Source organism: Nesoenas mayeri (assembly GCF_963082525.1).
Source record: "Nesoenas mayeri genome assembly, chromosome: 13".
NCBI lineage: Eukaryota > Metazoa > Chordata > Aves > Columbiformes > Columbidae > Nesoenas > Nesoenas mayeri.
The window spans coordinates 10,801,154-10,825,786 of record NC_137550.1 but is presented as its reverse complement, the minus strand read 5'-3'; the positions used below and the strand labels follow the sequence as shown (position 1 = coordinate 10,825,786).

General features: G+C 43.2%; 2 protein-coding genes across 3 annotated transcripts in view; one reads left to right on the top strand and one right to left on the bottom strand.

The window, feature by feature from the left end:
• Nucleotides 1-696: 696 nt before the first annotated feature.
• Nucleotides 697-14,698, top strand: SH2D1A (SH2 domain containing 1A; the record flags this gene model as incomplete). The annotated part of the gene is made up of 4 exons (XM_080352694.1): nucleotides 697-833; nucleotides 11,790-11,853; nucleotides 14,066-14,201; nucleotides 14,490-14,698. 4 exons carry the CDS (start codon nucleotides 697-699, stop codon nucleotides 14,528-14,530), a joined length of 378 nt encoding a protein of 125 aa, XP_080208820.1. The 3' UTR covers nucleotides 14,531-14,698.
• Nucleotides 14,699-22,036: 7,338 nt separating this feature from the next.
• TENM1 (teneurin transmembrane protein 1) overlaps nucleotides 22,037-24,633 on the bottom strand; it is a gene marked incomplete at both ends in the record, with an annotated part of 239,415 nt that continues 236,818 nt past the window's right edge. For both annotated transcript variants that reach the window (XM_080352763.1, XM_080352764.1), the window contains 2 exons: nucleotides 22,037-22,795; nucleotides 24,047-24,189. In XM_080352763.1, the coding sequence (XP_080208889.1) occupies nucleotides 22,037-22,795; nucleotides 24,047-24,189 (902 nt within the window). The remainder of the gene's footprint in view (nucleotides 22,796-24,046; nucleotides 24,190-24,633) is intronic.

Here is a 24,633-nt window from a genome sequence, read left to right as displayed (position 1 = left end):
GCCTATGAAAGCAACCGGTCGTGAGGTGAATTAGCCGGGGGCTTCATCTGTAGGCACTGGACCAGCCACCATGGATCAGGGGCTGTGCTCAGCACCTGCAGCCCGAGGTGAGTGGCCTGGAGGGACAGGGACAGCGCCACCGCCTTGCTTTCTCTGGTTTCTTGCCCCTGGGCATTATAAAAATAGGAGGTTAAAAAATAATCCCTGCTTTGCAAGGATTCAGGTCATGCTTCGCCCTTCTTTGTGCCCCCTTAGGTTAATTCTAGAGGAGACAAGCACGTGTGGCAGCTGCTGACAATGGCGCCATGGTCCTGGCCTCCCTGCCCTGACCCAGGGTGGTCATCGCCCCACGGCCATCGTGTACTGCGTCATGTCACGCTCCTGCTGCGTCGGGAGCAGCATGGGTGAGGGTGGGCTGTGAAATGTCACCTCTGTGTTTGAGCCGCGATGCCGTGAGGATGTTACAGACCGCGAAAGAGGAAAACAAAAAGGGGTGAAGGAAAAAATAAAACACAAAAAAGCTGCGCTCGTTCCACACTCTTCCCTCAGTGCTGTCTCGCCCCGTGTGGAGGCTTCAGAGGTGTGAACACATCCTGTTTACATCTGCCACAGAGACGGAGATGCTAAGGGGAGCGCACAGCTGAGGAGCAGTCGGAGGCAGCGCCGTGTGCAGGGAGAGCTGTTGACTGCCCCAGCATGGACGCGCTGCCCATCTACCACGGGGGCATCACCCGCGAGGCTGGGGAGAAGCTGCTCTTGGCTGCGGGCACCGATGGCAGCTACCTGCTGCGGGACAGCGAGAGCATCCCGGGAGTCTACTGCCTCTGCGTGCTGTGAGTGCGGCCGGCCCCGCGCCACTGCGGGCTGGGAGAGGGGTGCTGGGATGGTGATAGCTGATTTCCAACCTTCACATCCACAGTATGGGATGTTCCCCATAACAGTGGCAAAATATGTCCTAATATTATTATTTGCAGATGCATGAGACTTTTGGTTCCTTTGCCTTGACTTAGGGTGTGTATAAGTGTTGTGGGGTCCTTTGCAGAGTGAAGAGGAGCAGGTTTTGCCTTGCAGAGCCCATGCTTCCTCCAGCATAAAACAAAAAGAGAAAGCGGGTCTGGAGCACATAGGAAGGACAAGCAAGGTGTTGTGGGGAAGAGCCAGGCAACTTGACTTGGAATGACATGCACTGCCTCTTTGTGCTGCATAATCTTGCTTTCTGCCCGCTGCCTTCTGCTTCTTAAATGTGCTCATGGGTTTGCTTAGCAACATCCACATTATCCTCTGCCACTGGGAAGGGTAGCATGGATTGCTGTCATCCAGAACATGCCTTTGCTTAAGGGTGCTCTTGGGCAGGCTGTGTGTCCCACAAGCCATTTGGCTTGGATTAAACTACCAGTAAAGAACATGAAATACTGATGGGTGAGTGCTAACGTTTCATCAAATAGCATGAAAGCAGCAAAATTTGATGGGCTGGTCTGTCAGAGAGAGGGTAGAGAGGGTAGAGAGGTTTTCCTGAGACATCTAGAGGACCTTATAGTCATAGGACCTCATTTTAATGCAGTAGTTTAGTTACCTTACTTTTAGCAAAACCAGAGGTCTTGGACGTCCTGAGAGGTAACACTATACAAAGAAATGCCGTTGGACTAAAAGAACAAAGATGTGTCTACCAAGGCTAAACAGACACTTGTGCTTTACTTCAGTGGGAGAAGGAATCCAAGAGATAACTGGTTTAGGACCATGAAGAAATTAGCTAACAGAGGGCACTTAGGTACCTGGCAGGAAACCACAAGAGGGAGAAGAGTCCTAGGTCAGGTCCCCAAATGTCTTGAATACATTTCCAACACTATGTAATTAAGCCCTGAGTAAGCATTATCATTCCTCTGTTGTAGACTAGTAAACAGAGGCATGCAGGAATGTTATAGGCAATCCAGAAATACACAACCTTGTTTTCAGGGGGGATCTTTGTGGTAGAAGATGTGTGCTTTTTTCTCTCATGAAACTGGAAGGTGAACCAAGCTAGGCTGACAAATACCTTAACAGCTAGCTGAAAAGTGGGAAATAAGCATTTTGAGTTAAATGAAAAGTAGAACAGACATAGCAAGAAGTAAGGAGTGCTATGATTCCTGTGATGGGAATAGGCAATAAAAGCAGAATATTTTTTAAATGAGTGTGAGAGGAAATGGTGATATATCTTCTTAATGCTCGGAGGTCATTCAGTGCAGGTGAAACACTAAGACATTAGAGAAAGGGTCAGGCAAAATGTTACAATGCCAAATAAAATAGAGAATTCTGGAAGTCCACCATAGTCTAAATCAGAGTGTAGGTATGTAACAAGGTCTTTCATCTGCACACAATCAATTGGGATGTTTTTCTGTGTTAGTGGTAATTTATGTCCTTCAGAAGAAATTTCATGAATGATATAAAATATATAAAATGAAAATAGAAAACAACAGAAAGAATTGCTAACTATGAAGTTCTGCGGTGTTTGGAGGAAAAGAAAAGCGACTTCAGTAAGGAACGGAACCCTACCTAATTGCTTCTGGACATTATGGGCCACTCATGTCTTCATGTTATGTTGCATTCAAACATGTATATGATAAGCAAAGAGGGGAAAGCAAAAAAATATTACGGATGAATGTTATGCAGGCTTCTTGTGGAATGTAGCTCCTCAATCAATTTTTTATGAAGGAAATTTTCAATAGCATCTCGGATAAATCAAGATGAAGAAGAATGTTATTATGAGGATGATGTGATATAGACAGAAAGATATCTGAAAAATGCTAGAGCTAAGCCTTGATACTTAATATTTCAATTCAGAGCATTATGTAAGAAATAGCAGATACAGTAAACAACACATCACACAATAACTTTGGAGACAGTGGAGACAGTTACCATAACGACACCAGTAAGTGGTCTCACACTGAAGATACCAATGACAGTTAAAGAAATGTGGACCATAAACTAGAGAAGTGCTTTAACAGGCAAAAGTTTCCCAAAGCAGAGCACTTTAGTGGAGAGACTGGAGGAGCAAATAGGGAAGGTATGTAGATATGTATTAACGGAGGATGCTAAGCCTGGCTTTGGCAAAATAAAACCAGTGGACCCACCTCCGCCACTGTCTGAACAGAGATGGCAGAAAGTGTGTATGTGCATGAGGGCTTGGGTAAAAACTGAGAGGGAAACCTGCAGTTGCTCTATTCACTGTTTAAGAAGAAGAAAATAGAGGAAAGACTAAGTAGTTCTCAGTGTTTTTGTTTGTTAGTTTGTTTTTTTAATCTATACTTCCTTCTAAATAAATAATGGAAATCATTAGGAATAACAAAGTTGTTAAGAAATTTACATTTCTGTTCAGAAGCTGTGCTAAAGATCACTCTGGGAATACCTAGACATATCAAGATTAGGCATAACAAGTATTTACTGCAGGTCCTAAAGTGATCTTTGAAACATGAGCAATGAAGCTGGTCAGACATTAGATGTATCGCAATAAGCATCAGAGCTAAACAAAAGATTTCACATCCTTCCAGTGACAATTTCTAACAGAAGCGAGACTGTTTCATGCCAACAGCAATGTTTCTATTGCTCTTAGAAAAGAAAAAGAGAAAAACAGTCCAGTTTTCCAAAATCAAAACATGTTCAGTCTGTCTTCTTTCTCCTCTCCCTGCACTTCCCTGGAGAAGTAAAATAAAACAAATCTAAACCACTCCAGCTTCCCAGACCCAAGTCTTCTCAGGGTTAGGTTTGTTGTTGGTATTTTTTTGTTCACCATGAAGGAAGAAGGGAGTTGAAAAAATAATAATAAAAAAGCATAGTTCTAATAGAGAGAAAAACAACATGTATCAAATAAGTCATTAAAGAAATATTTGGATGACAATGCTGTGATCAGCTTGAACTCACAGAGGTGGCTGCTCTGCCCTTCTAGCTCCAGGTACAATAATCAGTAAGTGCTGTGGCTGCCACTGCACTGATTAGGTTCAAAGATTGCCTCTTTTTTTCCAATAAACTGAATAAATTTGTAATGCCACCACTACCACCATCCTCTCCCCATCAGGCACCCCCAAAAAGCCCTAACATGTTTGGCCAGTCTTTGCTGAAACACGTAACAAGGGCAACAGTGTTCATGGTCAGGCTCATTCAGCTTTTGCTTTTTCAATTAAAAAGTGAAGCCCTGACCTTTAAAAAGGAGGAGAGTCACAGACTTCATGAATCCCTTGTGACTGACACTGATTTTTACAGGCAAGCATAAAAGAGACAGGTAGTAGCATAAAACCTGACCTACAGAGCCGGGTAACTGCGGCAGGCAGGATATTGTTGGTGGAGCGTTTGGCTAGAAAACTCTGCTTTCTCTCGTATTTGTTTCTCCTGAAGTATTGCTTTATCTTCCTTGAATGCTGCTTTCTGCTGTCCGAAGTCATGGTGTGCACATGGCATGCCTGCTAGGCTTCAAAGACAGAAGGTTTTTTGGTGTGGCTGTGGCAAAGCACAAAGAACCCGCTTTCATAAGTATTTTAAGACCACAATCAAACTATGCATGGAAGATTAGAAAGGTTTTGATTTGCAATGGTATTCCCTGGGCTTCTTACAAACACAGCTGCTGCCTGCAGGTTTGGCCAAGTTTTTTAATACCAGATGCTCCCAAGATCTTTGTTGTGTGAATATTATTATTCAATTGACAATATATACTTTAAAGGTGTTCGTCATGTTTTGAATATGTCAACAGAGGAGCACAATCTTATCCTGGAAATTTTTTAGGGTTGCTTTGAAAAGCAAGAACATTTTTGTTGTTCCTGAAAACCATGCTAGAAGAAATGCATATGCTTTAAAAAATGTACATGTTTTACCTGTAAACGTGTTAGACACTACATGCAGTGCACCAGGGTTTTAGTGCCATAACCTGATTGTTCCAGGGAGCTTCCTTTACTGGGCTGATTTCCTCTTTGCTCAAAGCCCATTTGACGTTTTTAGCACCCCTAGAAATCCTCTGTGCACACCACTCCTAATGAAGTCAATGGGGGACACAGGACACAATAACGGTGGCAGGTTTGAGAAGCAGCCTCTTAAAATGTGCCTGAAAAATGCATAAACAAAATGCCAGAGAGTACAAAAAGCACCACTTTCCTTTACAGATACGTGAGCACACATGCAGAAACAAGCGGCTCACGCTTGAATGGGCAAAGATAAAACATTTGTAGTTTGGGTTTTAAAATTCATATACTTGAAAAATCTTGGAATGTTCGTTGTTGTTTCAGACCTTTAAGTAAGCTAAACATGACATACTCGTCAAACTGTATGTTCAGATCATTTGTTTGAAACCAGCGATTCATGTACTGTGTGGCATTCAATTTGTGGAAAATAATCAAAAGCCGGAATAGAAAGCTGTTTAGAGCCCTTGAAGCAACAGTAATGGCAGCAGGGATAGGCTGCAGTCCTATCAGATCTTACGTGTGCTATTTTTTCTGTCACCATAACCACAGTGCACAAGTTCAGGCAACGTGCCGAAACTTTCTGATGCGGCAGATGCATCAGCTGTACAGCGTGAAGGTGTAATACAGGATCACGAGCCAGCTCCAGCTTAGCATTTCTTTTGTTTCACAAGTAACAGTTTTGATGATAGAAATGGCAGAATAATTGCATTTATTATAACACTGCACATAATAATCAGCATAATTTAAAATGTAATTTGGAACAAAAGCTTCTCTCTGAGGGGGTGCCCCTCAATTCAAGGTTGTCGTAAATATCACACATGATTTTCAGCTTTGAAAAAAGTCTTGTACAGCACAACGGTAAATTCCACTGAGGTGAATATTTCAGCTAATCAGAAGGAGCTTCGTCTTTGCTGAAAATAACTTGGCTAATGGCCTTTTATTGGAAAGATTTTAGAAAGGTAGACAGCCTGAACAGTGGGAAATCACTACGTTAACAAATATGTAAATGGCAGAATGGGTACAATCGTTAGACAACAGATCCTAGATGAGCTCTACTCTGGTTTTGCAGGCTTGAGTTTTGAGGATTAAGTTGCAGCAGTGATTTCAGATTCAGGGATTTTACGGTCAGACCGTGCCTACCTTGCTCTGAGAGAAACGGGAAATGTCACAATGAGCTACACTGAATCACTCCCTAACAAACTGAGAAATGTGTCATAGAAATATGAAACAATAACATTTACAGGGCTATTGACAGTGTATAACGTGTTGCAGTTCTTGTGAGTTTTGCCTAAAGTGAGTGAAATTTCACCAGATAACCTTATTTAATGAGTTTTTGCCTTTGTGAGGTACTACTATTCTGGAGGACATGGTGACTCATGAAGCTTAGTTACTGGCCCACCATAAAGTAATTTATCGTCTCAGATTCAAATAAATTCTCATTTTATTTTCAAATTTGAAAAAAAAAAAAAAAACCAACAAAAAAAGTCTTTGAGACATTGCTTTTGGCTGGCATCACCTTGTATTAGACCAATAAAAACCCTGCTCAGACAGGCTACATGCTCATTAGGTAAATCAGCAGCGTTTCTACTGATGGTTAGGAGTGTTCAAGTGGTGAAGATGCTGACCATCTCACACAGAAATCTGTGCATAAATTCCGAGGCACATCACAAGACCTGATTTGCTCTTTCAGGCTTCTGTTAATCTGAGAAAAGAAAATCAAGATAGTGTGTCTGCTTTATAGCGCCATAGCAGTATGGTAAGCTTATTGTAGTTATAGATTCAGTATCACAGGTAAATTTTTTGTCACAAAAAGAGTGTTAGTAGGCGAATCAGTGACAGACATGTAAGATAAAGTGGATATGTACAGAATCCTGTTGTGAGTTAAGCTACAGTAACTGTTGGGCTTTTCAGGTGTGGTAAACACTGGTTTAAACTGTTTTATTCACTCTTGCTGACACAGAGCTTGTATCTTGCCCATCATCTCAATGTGAATGCTATTTCTTCAGCTTGAGTTAGCTGATGGATGGTAATTGCTAAGTTGCTGTACCTTGATTGTGTGTCTGAGACCTAAATAAGGCAGGAACCAGGCTGCCTGTCAACAAGAAAATGCAAATTCCAGGGCACAGTGAGGAGATACAAGCTTAAATAGGATTTTCTCCTACATCAAATAACAAGACTCTTTGGCCTTTCCATGATTAATAAACCGAGCAGAAATATAACAATTAAAAGGGAAAAAGAAAGAAAAAGGACGAATAAGTGGTCAGCTAGGTTGCCTGTTCCATCCTTTTGGCAGCTGTCACCTCTGTCGCAGAGGGCCCAGGGGTGCCCTGGGCAGGGGAGACCTGGCTGAGCCCGGGTGTGGAGGTGCGGGCTGCCAGGCGCTGATGTACCTTCCCCTGATCTCAGGACGTTTGGCTCTGTGGAAACCGCGTTCCGCCCCTGTAGGTGCTGTGCTGTTCATGTCACTGCCCATGTTCCCAGTCCAGGGCTGCCCACAGGGACATGGCTGAGGTTGGTCCTTCTGACCGAGCATTCAGGAGCTGGTCTGCAACCTGCGTCCAACCCCTGTGGATAAGGCAGAACTGCAGGCTGACCTCTCTCGCTCAGTGCGTTATCTGCTGCGTGCCACTGAACCCCACTGCCGAAGTACCGAGTCCCCCACGAGCTCTCACCGAGCAATATTGTACAGTGAAATTACAAGTAAGATCAGGATGCAAATCTACCAGGTAAGAAGAACTGATTGGTATAGTGCAAAGACACCAGAGGAGAAACCTATGTAAAAAGGAAGAAATTGATGTCATTTATCGCTGACATGGCTTTCCCTGTCTCTCTGGCTTTCTCCTTTTATATTTGTTCCATTTTGGACCCAGAAATGAATACAAATTAGTTTAATAAAATTTCCCAACTGAGATACAAAACATTTGGAGATGGTTTTAAAATATACCGTGCAGCTGAAATGTCATGCTTAATTTTAATCTGCAGCATGTGGCTAATATCCTCTGGCTATTCCAATGGTGCAGAAGATTGTAATTATTCACCTGTTAAAGCAAATGCAGCTTTAACAAGTCTGATCACAGTTGAAAAGGAGGAGTGAAGAGGACAGGTAGACAGATGCTGCCTCAGTATGTCATCTGTGAATGATGCGTTTTTTGCTCTTTGGGAGGAATTATCTAGCTATAAAGAAAAAAACCCTATAATATAAAGCAGTCTGTTTCCTGTAATAGCAACATTTTCTAGATTTTCCTTTGAGGAAGTTTTCCCAGCGATGGTGTTGCAACAAAGAGAGCGCTACCGTAGTTCCCAGCTGGTATAACACATCCTTTGTTATGAAAATGAAAAAATGAGTGGGATGACAAAAAAATATCATCTGCGGTGACCAAAACACTCTTTCATAAGTGCTATCCAACACTGTCCTTACAGCAATAGATGTTTTCTACTTCTCATCAGCATTTTGGCATTTTTTGCCTTTGATAAAAAATTTATATGGCTTTGTTCATCAAGCTGTTAATTCATGATTGCTCCCATCCCCTGGGTGCAACTGGCAGGAACGAGGAGTTTTGTAATTGTGAATGATGCTTGTGGCCATCCCTGGGCCAGATGAAGGGATGGGGGAGTCCGTCTTTGGGCGTCAGGAGCTGGTCGTCCTACAAGGAATGGTGGTAAGCCAGTGTCACTGCAAGAGCGCTCACTGAAATCCTTCTCTCAGTGACATGTGTCCATCTCCTGTTGATTTTGTTCAGCAGAGAGAGGAATTCATGTCACTAAGAGGTGGACTTGAACTTCATCTCACTAGGTAATGGCCTCAAAGCATGAGCAATGTGAGAGACCCCCAGTGACTAGTGCCATGTCCAGGCCCCGTGGCACTAGGTTTTTGGATTTAGCTGTGTGGCCACACCACGTATAGGGACATTGTGTCACACTAAAAGGTCTTTTCCTGTCATGAATTGAGTAAAATGTAGAAAACTGAGCTGCCCCTCATGGTGGCTGGGAAATTTCTCATCTCCTGAGACCTAAGCTTCAGTAAATGCACCTTTTCACCTGCTTTTGAACCGTTCTTACGTGTTTTGCTCTTTGGAAGATAATGTTCTATACAATCTTGATTTCAACTTCTGTATTTACTTTTTGTTTTAAGAAAAACACCTTGATCTTCCTTCAGCCCACACTGATCTCAGTTAATGTTGGGTGGTTTAAATCATAAAAACCTTTCTCATGGGAGACTGTGCCTGTCTAGCAGTAAAGGGAATTTGGCTCATCAAAATCATGTCACTCACACACGGAAGGCAAAAAGCACTTTGAAGTGGTAATGAAGTAAGTTCCTGCTGCTTAACAGAAAGTTTTGATAAGATCATATTCGTTGGGAGAGCGCTTATCAGAAGAGTTGTAATTCATTTGGTGGAAACAAAAAACCCAATGGAAAGCAGTTAGGTGGGAAGATCTAGTTGTTCACCTTCCTAACAAAATGCATCCGCCTTCCTTTGTGCTTTTCCTTTGAAGAAGCAGGTGTGGTGGTCCTGGGCCACCTCACCTCTATGGAGTAGCTGTGTTTACTGATGGCTTCAGAGCCAACAATAGACTACAACAGTTGTGTTTGTCAGCTTAAGCACAGTGAATGCCTTCAGGCCTTTCGGTCTTCTGTCTTCTGAGAAAAAATGTATGTTTGCCAGGGGAGTGGAGAGCTCTCACTTTGTCCCTTGCAAGGCTGTGATAGCAATGTCATACCCCTCCTGTGGTCCATGCTGTGCTCAAAGCGCCCATATTCCCAAACTCTTGTTCTTTTTTTCTGTATCTCATGGGTTTTTAATCTGAGCTATCCTTTGTGCTTTCTCTGGGCTTGGTTGAAATATTTTACAGTGGCATGTTTTGAAAAATGCAGGGTAGGCGTCTGTCTTATACTTTACCCTGCCTTGGCCCTGAATATTACTTTATCTGACCCCTATTTTTCAATTTGTCCAGCTTAGTAAACCCTTCTGGCAGAGTGCTGGAAGCCATCAGATATTTGAGAGTCAGGGCAGCACCCCAGCCCCTCAAACACTTCAAGTCATGCAATCTTTCAGGTACAGACAATGATGAAAGGAACACCAGATGGCAGCTTTCAGGACAACTGAGCCATTTGTGGAAAAAATCAGATTTTAAAGAGATTGAAGCAGTTGGAATGCTTTGGGACAAACAAGAACAAGCATGGATAATATGCACAGTGTATTATTAAAAAGAGGAGGCAAGAGAGTGAGTTTTAGATTTTTACAAACTGATTCTGTTGGTTTTGAGGCTTGAAAAAAAATTACCATGGAGACAGTCAGACATGCACTTCAAAGAGAGGGGACAAAATGCCAAGACCTCTCTGGTGTTTCCCAGTACACTACGGCCTACAAAATCCTAATTTCAGCAACTATATATTGGCTGCTGTGCTACATACATAGGTGCAGGAAAGCACCTCGTGATTTCTACAAAGAAAAGATCAATGTGACCATCAGCTGCTCATGAAAAGCTGACAATACAAGCACAGCTCTCAGAGGTTTTAAGAAAGGATGTGATAGTACAGGTTGTCTTGTCTCTGGAGAAAATGCTCCTTTTGTTGACACGAAAAGGTAGATGAAGTTGTGGTGGGATCGTGGGGTTGGGCCAGGCTTATCCCCACACCTGAGGAGGAGGAGGGCAGTGACCCAGCAGCCGCACAGGGAGTTTGTCCCCACAGCCCCCACAGGAGGGAACAGCTTCGTGTCTCCTGCCTCCATATTGAACTACAGTGGGAGCCGAGTGCTGGGGGGAGAGCTCACAAATCATGACAGGCGTTCTTGCTCCCACGTCGTGGGGTTACAGCAATGTGACAACTGTTAACAACTTCCTGCTTGGATAAATTATATCAGACACTGCTTTGCAGAGGTTGCTGTAATGACTTTTTAACAAGAATTTATCCAGGAGCCATGACACGGGGCGTAAGTAATTGCAATCATACGGTATCTGTGTCATTGATGTTTTTTGCTATTTTGTAGTAACTACCATAATACCATGTATAATTGGAAAGAAATACAGTATTTTTCTGCTTTCTTAAGGGAACAGCAACTAAAATCCTGCTGTGTATTCATATAAATCTGTGTAGTATGAAATGCAATCTTTCTTATCCGATACCATCCAATGTTGCACCCACAGAACTACTATCAGTTATCTCTGCTTCTGAGTTAAATTTTTGGATATTGGTATGTAATTCCATGTAATTCTTTCACTGTGCTGAGTTTGTAAGAGACTGGCTGACTCTGGACACAAGTATGTTTTGTGTTATTAGTGCATGGCTCCTTATGCTCAAAAGACTCAGATTTAAAAAGAAGGAAGATTCCATACTCCTATAACTCTCCTTTATCAGTATTTGAGAATTAGGAACATATAAGCAAGACAAAGAAGAATTCACCTGGCTTTTGTGGGTCTAGCTTTCCAAATAAATTAGGCTCATGCTATTGCTTCTGGGAACATCTGCATTTACATCAATCACAAACAATAACGTTGTCTGCCAATAATACACCTGTTTTTCCAAGGAAAGTATGTCTGGTGTGTGTCAGTAAAAGGAGGCCACTGGAAGAAAAATAGTGCTGAGGCAGGAATGAAAGCAATTTCACTTAGCCTAGAATAACTGAATATTGTTGAACTAGATCTGAATCAGATCAATCCCTCCCATCCAAAAAGAACCCAGGAGGTTGCACAGAGCTTCTGACCTGTGTCTCAGTTTGTTTTTTATCTGCCTAATGCCTTTATAGGTGAGTTTATTATTAATGAAAGGTTAGTAGATAAACAGGCTCTGACATAACAGAGTGCACCTCTTGTGAAACCTAGCAGTAGAAATGAGTAATAAATACTGTTGATTTTTTTCATTCACAGGCATCAGGGTTATGTTTATACCTACAGAGTGTCCAAGACAGAAACTGGGTCCTGGAGTGCTGAGGTGTGTACTTCTTTCTCTACCAAAAATTTCCACATTCTGTCTGATGTTTGCATTGATTCAGTGAAATATATTCAAATTATTCCTGTTTCTGCATAGTGTGATTTTCATTGAAGGTAATCGATCTTGAGTGTGCCCATCAGTAGGATGTCTTGGTGCCATTTCTGGTAGTCTTGAACTCATAAATTAATTTCTTGTTACATTTCAGCTGTTGCATAATGCAATAGTGAATTATTTTGCATCATTTTAAATTGCAAAAATATTGTGTTTTTATAATTTGACAAGCACAATCAGTTCCCTTTTCTCCCACACACCACTAATGTCAGAATATTTAAGGAAATTATTTTCAATCTACAGTGTTTTAAAGTTAATTTCTCTCCAGATTAATTCATCATGGATGCAAAACCTAGATAGGGTAGCCAAAACTCGATACAAAATACATTTTCACCCATATGATAAGAAACTAGTAAATCAATTGTAGAATAACACAGTTTGCAATACAGACAACTATTTAGGTTGATGGAATCAGGATACTAACCTGTGATTCTTTTATGAAGGTCTTGTTCTTTGGATGTTCTCTGTGTATTAATTCATAATTAGCTTTCTGTTTGCGCATTAATGAACACTGATTACAAACATTAAGTGATTTCTAGACAGGCATAATTCCTTGGCCATTATGAAGTGGTTGCAGTGCTCTGGAAGACAAGACTGATTCCTGGGGTTACTTAGAAGCAGATCCTGGAGTAGAAGTGACTCCCGTTACTGCAGAGAAAATAATTGTCTCTGTTCCCCTTGGGAATGGTCCCCGGGAAGAATTCACTTGGTCATTCCTGTAAGGTGCCAGGAGCACCCTGTAGCTTTGCACGGCCCGAGCAGGAGGCATTTTGGGGAGGGGTGGCAGTGCACCCGGCCCCAGCTAACGTCAGTATCCGCAGCGAGGTTTCGCTGGGGTTGCACAGGCCTGCTACAACTCCTGCCCCATGAGCTCCACTGGATTGCTATGTCTGGGTCTTGGGCTTTCTCTCACTGTATTTTAGGCAAACCCTGTCTGTATTTCACAGCATAGGTGTCCTGAAGGCCCAGGATTATCAATGCATCATCTACAGGACTGCACAGCCCAGTGATACCATCCCTTTCTTTAAGCAAATGGAAACCTTTGAGTAAACGTTGCTATGACCACGCTGGCCTCAGCTGGTAGAAACAGTAGCTTAAATCCAACTTATCCCTACAAAACGTGCCTCCAAGGCCAAAACAGGCTCCAGCTGCAGCTGGTGCTGTTCTGTCTGTGTTCCCTTTCCAAGGGCTGGTGAGTCTCTGCTCGAGCTCGGGTTCAAGGACTGGACAGGGAAACTAAAACACAGCTGGGGAAATCCCAGCCCATGCGAAGCCTCCGGCTGGTGCTGGTGCAGGCAGGACTTGGGCTCAGCCTGGGCGAGAGCACTGTCCCTTGGGAGGGACTGTGCCAGCAGGACTCCCGCCTGTCTGCCCATGACTGCATGGGGAGGAGTTGTTACAACAATGTCCTGAAGGATATAACAGAAAAAGTGGGATTTTTGATTAGAAGCAGACACAGTTTCATTTCACAGTGTTTGAAAAGATGCTAATGTTGAAAGATAGGAAAACTCCCACTTTTAATAAACAGGCAACATTTTGCTGCTGCCTTTGTACAAGAGATAGACAGGGATACCCGATGAATAGATAAGCCAGTATCGAATGCTTGGAGAAAGGCAGGCAGAGAGGCCATGTCCATACCTGAATTTGGTGGTGTAAAGACTTGCCTCCCCAGTAGCTCTGTCAGGCAGCTCTCTAGACTGCCTTACTAGTATTTCCCAGCTGGAAGGATCTTACCAATAAACCCCAGTCTGGAGGTTAAGCACTGGCTGCAATAAGTCAGAAACAGTGAAAGACCACTTGGGAATTTGCCTAATAAGCACGGTAGGCTCTGGGTTCCTCCATCCCTCTTCCAGCCTTATATCACCTAGTAGCTGGAAACTGTTCTCAGTGCAGGGAGGATGTGACGCCCTGGGGGAAGAAGAGCAGTATGGCTCATTGGCTCATTTGAAGTTAGCACATCGGGGGCCCAAGTGAAGGGCTGGTTCTTCCCTGGGAGGTGTGTGCATTTCTGAGGAGAAGGCTTTTGTGCCAGCACCCTGAGCCCTGCACGGATGCTCAGAACCCAGCATCCCCTTTCACCTCTCGCCCTTTGACTTCGCAGACAGCACCCGGGGTCCACCGGCGGCTCTTTCGGAAAGTGCACAACCTCATTTCGGCCTTCCAGAAACCCAACCAAGGCATCATAACGCACCTGCAGCACCCGATCATCAACTGTGCGAAAGCCAAATATCCCTCAGGTACTTGCAGGGTGGAGGGAGCCTTGGCCACAGCTGAGCAAAGCTTCCATCGCAGCCGGGGGGTCTTGGACTCATCCGCCTCTTTGACAGGAACTGGCCAGCAGGGTGGTATTGCCAAAAATATGCCCTAACTTTGTCACTGTGGGATCGAAATGCTGGCACCGAGGTGCTCATTAGAGATAAGGCCTGTCAATGTGATGAGGAAACAGATTTTGAATGTACTACAAACCTTCTGATCTGTCCATTTTCTTGCAGTCTTCAATCTTTCTTTGTGATTATTTTTCTTAGGGAGAAATGAAGGCCACAACTTCCACCTGCAGCCGTCATGAAGATGTTTCCCCAGGTGTGACATAACCATATCTCCCACTGTCTCTGGTCCATGCTGCAGAACAGAACAATTTATGTGATAGTTAATACAACTCCATGAGTTTTCTTGTAACATTTGCAGAAATGTGTATTTCATAGAATTTCTAGCTCAAAACTTCACCTATTACTTAACTTTGGACCCTTCTTTGCTTTGTTCTAATTGGCATTTATGCCGAAATGGGCAAGTGCCCTTTTATAGCTTTAAGAAAATGACGTTAAGGTGTCTTTGCATTGGGTGGGCTTTGTGTCTGTCATTCATACAGATCCTAAAGATATTCTGGAGGCGGCATCATGAGGATGCCACTAACCAACTTCCCACTGGCCACCTCTGCCTGGCTCTACAGAATTTGTAGCTTGCACAGAATGATCAAAAACCTTAAGCACTGCATTGAGTAACTGAAGAAACCAGCAGAGAGCGTCATTCTTTGCTTTTAGATATTCTCCATACTTGGAAAAAAAAACACCCCTGCATACAATTTTAAAAAATAAATTATTTTTGCATGACGGTTTCTCTGCTTGGCTTTGTGTTTGTGTACTGCTGGGCTCCTGGAGGAGAGTCCTGACTCCACAGGACCCGTCAGCTGTTGGGGTGAGCACCTGGCTACCCGGGAACTCCAGTACTCGCCTTTTAGATGCGGGTTTAGCAATCACGGTGACCCTGTCCTGCCTGAGCTGGCAGACAGGAGGAAACACTTGACCAGCCCGGCTGTCCTGCAGCAGCGTGTTTCAGCAGAGTCCGTGTCTGTGGGGCAGTCACAGGGTGTGAATGTGGTGTGGGGCTGGGCTGTGTGTGTGCACACTCGAGGGGACGCAGCTGGGCTGCCTCGTAGGTTTGTGCCACTGTTAGCTGTACTTCAACCTGCATGAATGGTCCTGACTATCCAAAAAAAGGTGATTCTCCCATGTTCCTTTCCAAAGCACAAGAATAAGAGTGATTGCAAAAATGCTACAAAAACATATATTTTAAAAAAAATCTACAACTCTGAACATTCTATAGCCACCTTTTGCTCTGGTTAAATATTGTGTGCCCATACTTCTAATTTCCTCTGCACAGCTTGGAAGGAAGGAAGTGTTTCCTAAGAGGTAAGGAATCTTTTTCCAGAAACATCAGGCTACAGGTGCAGGAGAACAAACCAGCCCAAATTCCAGCAGACATGGCCAACCTGGATGTGAACAGTGACAGTGCTAAAAGGGCTACAGCATTTGATAAGGCTGGGACATTTACTTTTCTTTTTTGTTTTTTTCCTTTCATATTTTTTTCTCTTTTATTTATTTTCCCTCCTCCATGAGTGGCTCTGTGTGTTTGTGTAAGAGGAAGTGTGCACATGAGACAGTGCAAGGAATACAACATTTTCTGTAACACGCAACATGTTTGTCATAAATCAGCAATTGGAATAAATGCAATAAATGAACAGCCTCATTGTAAGAGGGACCAGTGGGTAAGATTGTTGCAAAGTTGTGACAATTTTAGTTCATTAGGCAGTTTCTGGCTAAATGAAGGCCAGATTTCATTTGCAGTGAAAAGTTCCATCCCCTGACTAGTCATATCAGATTTTACACCATGTTGGCATGCGTTGCTCTGCGCCTCCTTGTTACATAAGCTCACTGGTTGGAACAAGGCTCTTACCTTAACATAGTGCCATACAGTGGCAGAGCCAGAAGGATTTGCTCTTTAATAAAATATTTAAAAGCTGGGTTTTTTTTAATTGTTACATAATTCAGCAAACGCCACCCATGGAGGTGCTGAACTGCCCAATGCCAGCGCTGAGCACAACGTCCCTACACATCCGCTCCTGGCTGACCTGGCCTCTCCTGATCACACGGTGCTGGGGATGTAGCGGATGCACTTTTCTGGGGGGCTGTGTCCTACAGAAATGTCTTATTGCCTTCAAGCGACTGCTGAGGCTGTCACCGCTGCATGTGCAAATCCTGTGGCACAGGAGCAGCAGCCGCGTGTCTGCGGTGCAGCGAGCTGAGGATAACTGGCTCGAATATGATTGACTCCAGGAGTGCATTGTTCTTCTAAAAAATGCATAAAATAAGACAGAAGATGCCATTTTTCTTTAAAACTGAGAATGTTGTTTCAGTTTCTGATGTAAATTATTAAGATAAAGGCTTGTTTGTGTTGTTTCTTTTGGGTACCCAAGGGTCTGGAATTGCTGTAGGCTTAAACAAGGTGGAAAGAGAGAGAGAAGTTCATGGTATCTCTGGGACAAGGAGTCGGTGTTTGGTTATGAGAACAGTAATATGGAGATTATATAGATTTCATGCATTGACTTAGGTGTGAAGAGCTACACATCCTTTTAGCGAGCAGCAGCTGTTTTTTGTGGGCATGATTCCTCAGGCAATATCTGTATCACCTGGTTCTCCTCTGCCATCACCAGCTGAGCTGCAGCCGTGCAGGGATGCAGCCCGCGCTGCTGTGCTTGCTCTGCCCCATCGCCGCTCCCCGGGTGCTGCACCCGGCTCTGACAGCAGCTTTTGCTCTGCGACCCCCGCCCTCCCTGTTCTGCCGTCTCCCCAGCGAAGGCAACGCCGCTCCTGCAGCATCTGATCCTGCTGCAGCTCTGGCTTTGCCTCCGCTAAGGCCTCCCCCCTCCTCCCCATGCTGTGACAGGCCTGCAGCACTAATCAACACCATCTCCCAGGACAGTTTTCTTCCCTTTTCCACCAGAGCACCCCTTTGGCCTCGCTTCCTTCTCACCCATCCAACGCAGCTCTGCCACCCCAGCCCTCACTCCCAGCCCAGTTGCTCCCATCTGTTTTTCACCATGCAACCTTTTCTTTAGCCTTAAACATTCCTTCTGCCCCCGGTTCACCGTCTCCTCCCCTCTGCTGCATGTGCTGGGCTTTTCATTTTTCCTCACACGCGTACTTTTGATACACACAGTCATTCATCACTATCTATTTGAGGCAGCTGTACAGAAACAGAACGTGCAGGTACTTAAACTTTGCTCCTTGTCCCCTACCACCCTGTTGACTTCACCCACTCAGTTCTTGGGAGCGCAAAGGCATTTAGCAGAATTTATTTTTCTCTCTCTCACATTTGTTCTGATGAAACGTAATGGCCTGTGCACAGAAACTGGCTGATTTCACCTGCACTGAAAACTGCAGAGCAATATGCATGAACTTTGGTGAATGAGACGTAAGATTAAATCTTGCTAGCAACCCCCTGCCCTCCAGCTTCTGAGGTAACCAATATTGTTTGAAGCCCTTATCTAATTGTAAGGAAGCACTTATTACTGACATGACCCAAATATCCCAAAATACACGGTGTAAACAAAGACAATATCACACCCCATCAGTTTGCTCCTTTATTTTTAAAAAATGAAATAGTCAAAGTACTTTCTTTTTCAAATATCGACACATAATATATTAACTTTTAATATTTACAGCGTGTTGCTGGGATGTTCTTGTAGAAAATGCATGCTTCTGGTCTGAAACCCAGAGCAAAATGCATCAGACCATTTAACTGCAGCCATATAACATAAACCTGTACAGTATCCAGTCACTATTCAGCACAGGAGTTAGAGCAGGAATAAAAAAATTGGGATCTATTGTTTCCTAGCAACGAGGCTGAGGCCATTATAACACAATTTCTGTAAGATCAGAACCTCTCACTGGTGTTAGACAAAAACTGAAGATCTTGGCATACATTGTAAACATTTTTACTGTTGATGAGAAAGCTAAAAAGGAACGTTACTTTGACATATATCGTATGCTATGCTTCTCTTTCTTGTTTATTGACACTTCTGCCCGAAGAGTATGAAGATTTTAATGTTTTATCATGGTTCATACAAGTAAAATATTGTCAAGGACACGATCTGATATACTAACATTTATTAAAAGGCTAAAGTCCACCACGAGATCTAAGGAAAAACTGGAAATTGTCAAACACGTTTCCTTAGACAAATAACGGCAGGTGACAAATGCCCGGACACACACAGAGAGCCCGACTCCATCGTTCCCAGTTTCTGCCAAGGAGCAATGCCTCGGACAGCCAGGGTGCCTTCGACCTGGTCACGCTTTGTATCGAGTACGGGTTTAAAATAACAGTCAGCATCCGACAGGGAAAGCCCTCCCATGCCGGGATGTGCCGAGCTCCGGCAGCTCAGGCTCAGCCAGGACCTGCTCTAAACCCCTCCTAAGCCACTGGGCCCGGCTTCTCGCAACACTGACCACGGGGAGAGGGTCCGCCCGGCGCCGGGAGCCCAGAGCAGGCAGGTAAGGTGGGAATACCCAGTGGCACGTAGACCAGGTCATATATATTTATTTGGCTATGTTCTACATAGATATCTATATATATATATTTATACCTTTGAAATGTTCTAGATCTGCTAAATCAATATGAAAGCAAAGGAAACATTACATGTACACACTGTTTGGCTGTCATAAAAAATATAGCACGTATTTCTCATGGCAGGTATTTGCTACAGGATAGTGTGCAATAGTGGTAATTTTATTTTATTTTATTTTATTTATTTCTTTTCACCTTCAGAAACTTGTTTGCAGTGCAGAACACTAGCATCAAATTATCTGATCTAAATAACCATATAAATTTCCATGCTGTTATTTTTCTTTTTTTGCTTTTTCTCTTTTGGGTGTCTAGGTTATAGTGCAAAATCAAAAAAAAAAAAAAAAGCCAAAACAACAAACAAATAAACACAAAACCAACAAAAAAGGCTGACAAATTGGTCTAACTACTAGGGAAAAGAAATGGACACTGAAATACTCCCTGCCTCCATCTGAGGTTGTTCATGAACAAGATGGTCCAAAGCTCTTTGTTTGCTCCAGTTCTCATAAATCACTGCTGGCTGGCCCATGTGTAGCTGTGATTTCCTTTTCCAGCGCTCTTTCAGAAAGAACCTGTTTCTTCAGCACTGCCACCTCAACACAACATTTTTATTCAGTTTCCTAAATTCCTGAAACTGTTACGATGAAGGCATTTTTTTGCTTTTGTAACCGGGCCATGTAATGTTATGTGACTCTTTACACATCCGTATTCTCCTACGAAATACTGTTCAAAAATGTACCTTAAACTGCACCCAGGAACTGGGAAAATGCCAAACCTACTTTCAGTGACAAACTTGTAACACATTTCACTCTTTGACCTTTTGGCATAATATGAGAACAACAGTAATCAAGGCAGTATTAAAAAACACAGCTGTAGGTAATACAAAGTGCATTTCCTGCATATAATACAAATATAATTTTAAGAAACTAAAGGCACAAGCTAACTAAATATGTATTACATACTAGAAATGCACAGTTCAAGGTAATTCTAATAGCTTCAAATATTTGTTTATAATGGATATTTAAAGCAGTTTGAAAATGATACCTCATCAGTGAATTGCAAAAAAGTATAATTGCTTAAAATATAAGTAAAATAGACTCTAATATTGACATCTTGGATCAGTGATAAAATACATCATCACATTTATGAATGCACTCTCTATATACAATTAATAAATTATTCTTCCATTGATTAAAAGCGCATTAGAGGCTCAAGGATTTGAAGGTCCATTTTTAGGCTGGTGTGGAGGTATTCAAATTCTCCATGATCGTATGGAAAATTATGGAAATCAGAGCTGTCACACCTGGATGTTGTCAGCTCCGAATTCTGTACATTAGTTAATGATGAGCCCGATCAAAATGTGGAGGTATGGATTTTGGTCCACAGTTCCCCCTGGCCGGGGAGTAGAGGGAGGTTTCGGGAGCCGGGCTCAGCCCGACCCTGCACCCCCAGAGCTGCGCTGGCTCCCGGGGAGCCCAAGGGACAGAGACGCTCATGGTGTGAGGCTGGGACCCGGGTCCAAACCCCCGCGGGGTTCAGTTCCAGGTGTCAGCTCAGGCTCATCTCCAACTTTGGTACAGTCTGCTCCACTTGCCCAAAAACAAAGGAAAAAATAAAACTGGGGAGAAAGGAAGAAAGACAACAAAAGTGCTTTGTTGGCTTCTGTAAATATGAGCAGAAATAATTTCAATATATTTACTACGTCTGTTTTGAAAGAAATGTGCAATAACATCACTGTTACGGATACACAGGCTCTATAACAAGACTTCTAGCTCCTTCTGAAAGTCAGTAAAGGAAATCTGCTGCCTTGTGCCCCCCTCTTCTTGTGTGCCCTCCCTTCCCTCCCAAAAATCAGGTCTTTTAAAAATGACAAGCTGAAAGAAGGATCACCTACTCTGCTGTGAAATAACTGTGCCAGCAGCACATGATACCTTGGGAAATAAAAATTTCTGCCCATGCAATATAATGCTTTTCTATGTGCTCTAGATATTGAGCTGAAAAGTGAAGAGTCATCCCCAAAATGTTCTACGTAATCACCATATTTACTATCCACACTTAGGTTCATCAACTCCCAACCCACCAATCTTCTTCAGACTTGAGAAAATGAATAATACAACAGGATTATTAATTTGAGATGAAGAGAACGTGATGGCTAAATCCAACAACGCTGCAATTTCCAGATGGTCTGTGAAAGATGAGTCCTGGCCTCACGACTAGAGACAGGCCGGATCCTGCACGGCTTGTTGTTCCCGCACCCTGTGGACCCCCCAGCTGCACAATGAGAGGTGTTGCAAAGCTCCGAGTTAAAGCCTGTCGTCTCGGGTGCTCGCACAGCCCTTCTATGGCCACCCCTGACACCTGGCTGGAGCCCAGGGCTGCGGGGCCACCCTGCGCCCCCCCGGCCCCCCACCAGGATGGTTGGCAGCTCCACGTGTGCTGCCGGGCTCCAGCAGAACCCAGTGTTGAGGGAAACCTCAGGTGAGAGGCCCCCATGGGCACAATGGAGACCCAACGTGACGTCCACCACTGAGAGGCTGAGGGGTGGCTACAGCTGAGCAAAGCTACAGTCCACATAGGAGAGCTGTTCTGTGCTGAATTCAGTTCAAGTCAGGCTTCTCAGGTTAGAAAATCCCTCAGGTCACAGCTGTGAGGACATGAGTGGGGCTGGCGAGCAACTACAAAGGTTCCATACACAGTCTGGTTTCTGTGTGCGATCCCTTACGGGAGATCTCACTGGGATAAAAACTACCCAATAAACAAGGGTTGCAGAGTCAGGCTCTGTAACCTTTTAAATAATTGGTGAGTTATTAAATCAACGACAACAAAAAAGTTGTGTTTAGAAGAAGAAGGCAGAGCACGCTGGGCTCCCCCCACCCCGCGGTGTCACCCCGGGCACCTCGTGCGCAGGTCGCGCTGCTCAGCTGTCAGGACTCTGCTTCTGACTTGTTTGAATACTGCCACACAAGAACTAAAAATCGTCACTGTCATCTCTCAAAGAGTTAAACGAACAATATTAAAATACCATCTTCTGTCACATTTAAAGGCAGTTGGATATGTTTTTTTTTCCTCTATATTTATATATACAGAGTTCTGATCTAGAAAAACCAATACAATAAACCATTTTACGTTTAAAAACAGGCAGTCTTTGGTGACGCAAGGGCAGAGATTTTCTTTGTTACCTTCTGCCTATTTCACTCTGTCTCATAAAGTGAATATTATTGGCACTGTCAGAAAGTTCGAGATACTGCTCCACAGACAAAACAAAATATCCATCGTAGCCTTGTACCCGCCCAGTGCTTAAAAGCTGCTGTTTCTCTCCATCTGTCCATGCCCTGATACCTTCTTCCCCCTCCTGCAGCCGCCTCTGTTCCTTAGTCCAGGCCTGAGCCACAGCTCTCTGTCTGGCTATCTCCAAGACATGGTTCTTTTCTTCTTCCACCGTTGTTCCATACCGAACGTTGAAGCACAGCGCGCCGTGCTGGAGCTGGATGTCAGCAAAGCGTCTAGTCCTTCCATTGATCACAGAAGTCATCTGGGACACTGTGACGTTGACGCCATTCTCCAAGATGCGTCGTCCTCCGGTGTTGCCGATTAGGGCCAAATCTTCTTCCAAAGACCCCAGCTTGATGAAGTAATGAGTGTCTCGACCCTCTATGGTGAAATGCAGGTTCTCCAGGTAGTGAGCGTTGTTGAGGATGGCAGCAATGCGCCGGCTGTCTTCATTAGCCACGCCTATCACATCAGCTGTCACTATACCATCCTTGATGGCGAATTTGATGCCTTTTCCAAATACTGAAGGAATGGCTGCAAATCTTGGTTGCTTCACACCCTCATAGCACTTGCCGTCACTATACCTGGGTGTCATAGGAAGTTGATCCAAGGATATGAAGTTTCGGAGTTGCTTTTGTAGCTCACACTGAATACCCAGGATAGTCTGGAAAAGAAATTACCAATAGTTTGCAGGTGAGGCACCTTGCAGGTCATTATAGTGTTTCACAGACCATACTAATCTCTTAATTGCTTAGAATGGATCTTCAATTCATTTGGAAAACATCTACAAAGCCTGGGAATATGCACAGGCTTTCTAATCAACTATGGTATTGCTTTCTGTCTCTTGGAGTCTTTTGTTTCTAGAAAGCAAATGGAAAATGTGTTTACCACAAATGCTATTTTCGTATTTATGCTTTTTTTTTTTTCCACTTCCTTCCCCCTTGAATTGTAACTCTTAATGGCAGGTCTGTTGACTCTTAGGTGTGGGGAAAACTGAACTCAAAGCTGTGCTCTTTCACATGATTCTATGCTTAGTCTCTGTGCTTCTAATTATGTCTTTTGTTATACACCAGTAACATTTTTTATAGCCCATTCTTTAAGATAAGCAGGCTGTGAAGGTCTCAAGGCACTAGGAAAATAGGAACCCATCTGTAGATCTTGCTCCCCATCAAGGCTAAAAACCAATCTCACTCCAACCGTCTATTTGTTTTTTAACACTATACCTATCAATTCACATTCTTCTGTGCCTTTGTAATAGCTTCTTTAATATCATAGAGAAATTTTATATGGACATGCTCCTACATCTGGAATGAGCTCTGACCCTCCAGCCCTCTGCAACTTGTGCAGTCATTTGTGCATAGAAAAAAAAGTGTGTTAAATGGTACGAATGTGAACTTGCAACACGTTAGACTTCCTTTTCCTGAGTACCTCACAGGAAAGGCATATTTTCTCGCTCATCTTCGCAAAATCATATTTTCTTGTTAATAGATACTCATGTGGTCAAATGCAAAACATGAACACCTGCTCAGAATATTGGTAGTTGGTCCCATTGCAGTTACATTGATTGCTAGACCCTGGTAGCTGCTGCACGACTCTTCTTTACTGAAAATAAGCCTTGAAGAAAGGTTGAGCTATATAGATCCCCCTTCAAATCCATAGCAAAAGTTCTGTTTTCCTGCACTAAGCAGAGGTAAACAGCTGTAAAGTTCATTCACTGTGTTGCTAAAAGCTTCTTCTTAAAACGCTTCTCCACACTGATACCTGTACATAATGTGAAAACATTAAAGTTTCAAGCATTGTTAGACTATTTGCCTTGCCTATTACATAGAAAAATAGTCACACTGTTTCCTCCATTTCAAGTATTTTCTAATCAAATTCCATAATTTAGAAGCAGTGGAACAGAGCTTCTGCTCACCTTTCCAGGATCCCACTCTTGGGTTTTTGTTTGAAGCTGTAGAAGTTCGTATGTTGTCTCCAAAGCTTCTATCTCTGGTTTTGGGAATCCAGGTAGTACATTGTGCAGCTGGAAACCAAACAGCTCCAGCCAGCTCCCAATGTCTACAAAAGAAGAAAAGGATATGGGCAATAAGGAACAAAAATCCTACAAAAAGTGAGGGTAGTCTGCAAAAATCCCAGCTATGCAGAAATAATGACTTCACATCAATTAATGTTATCAGTACTGGCTAAAGCATTTATCATAGCAAATACATTATTCCATTTCAAAGCATAGCTATTCTGAAATCAATAGTGTAACTTCTAACTATTTAGAGTGGAAAAATTCAAATTAAGCTGCCTCCATTCTTCCCTTAATTTTAGCACTTAGAAAAGCAGCAGAAACAACTATTAATTATTTTCTTGTTTACCACAGAGGCTATAGAAAACAGATGAAGCTCAGTAAGATGTTGTCTACTAAAGAAAAGACTTTAATCTATGCAAGATTAGAGCCAAACAATAACTTTGGATGTGTGCAAAAGATTTCTGGAGTCTTGAATCTACAACAGA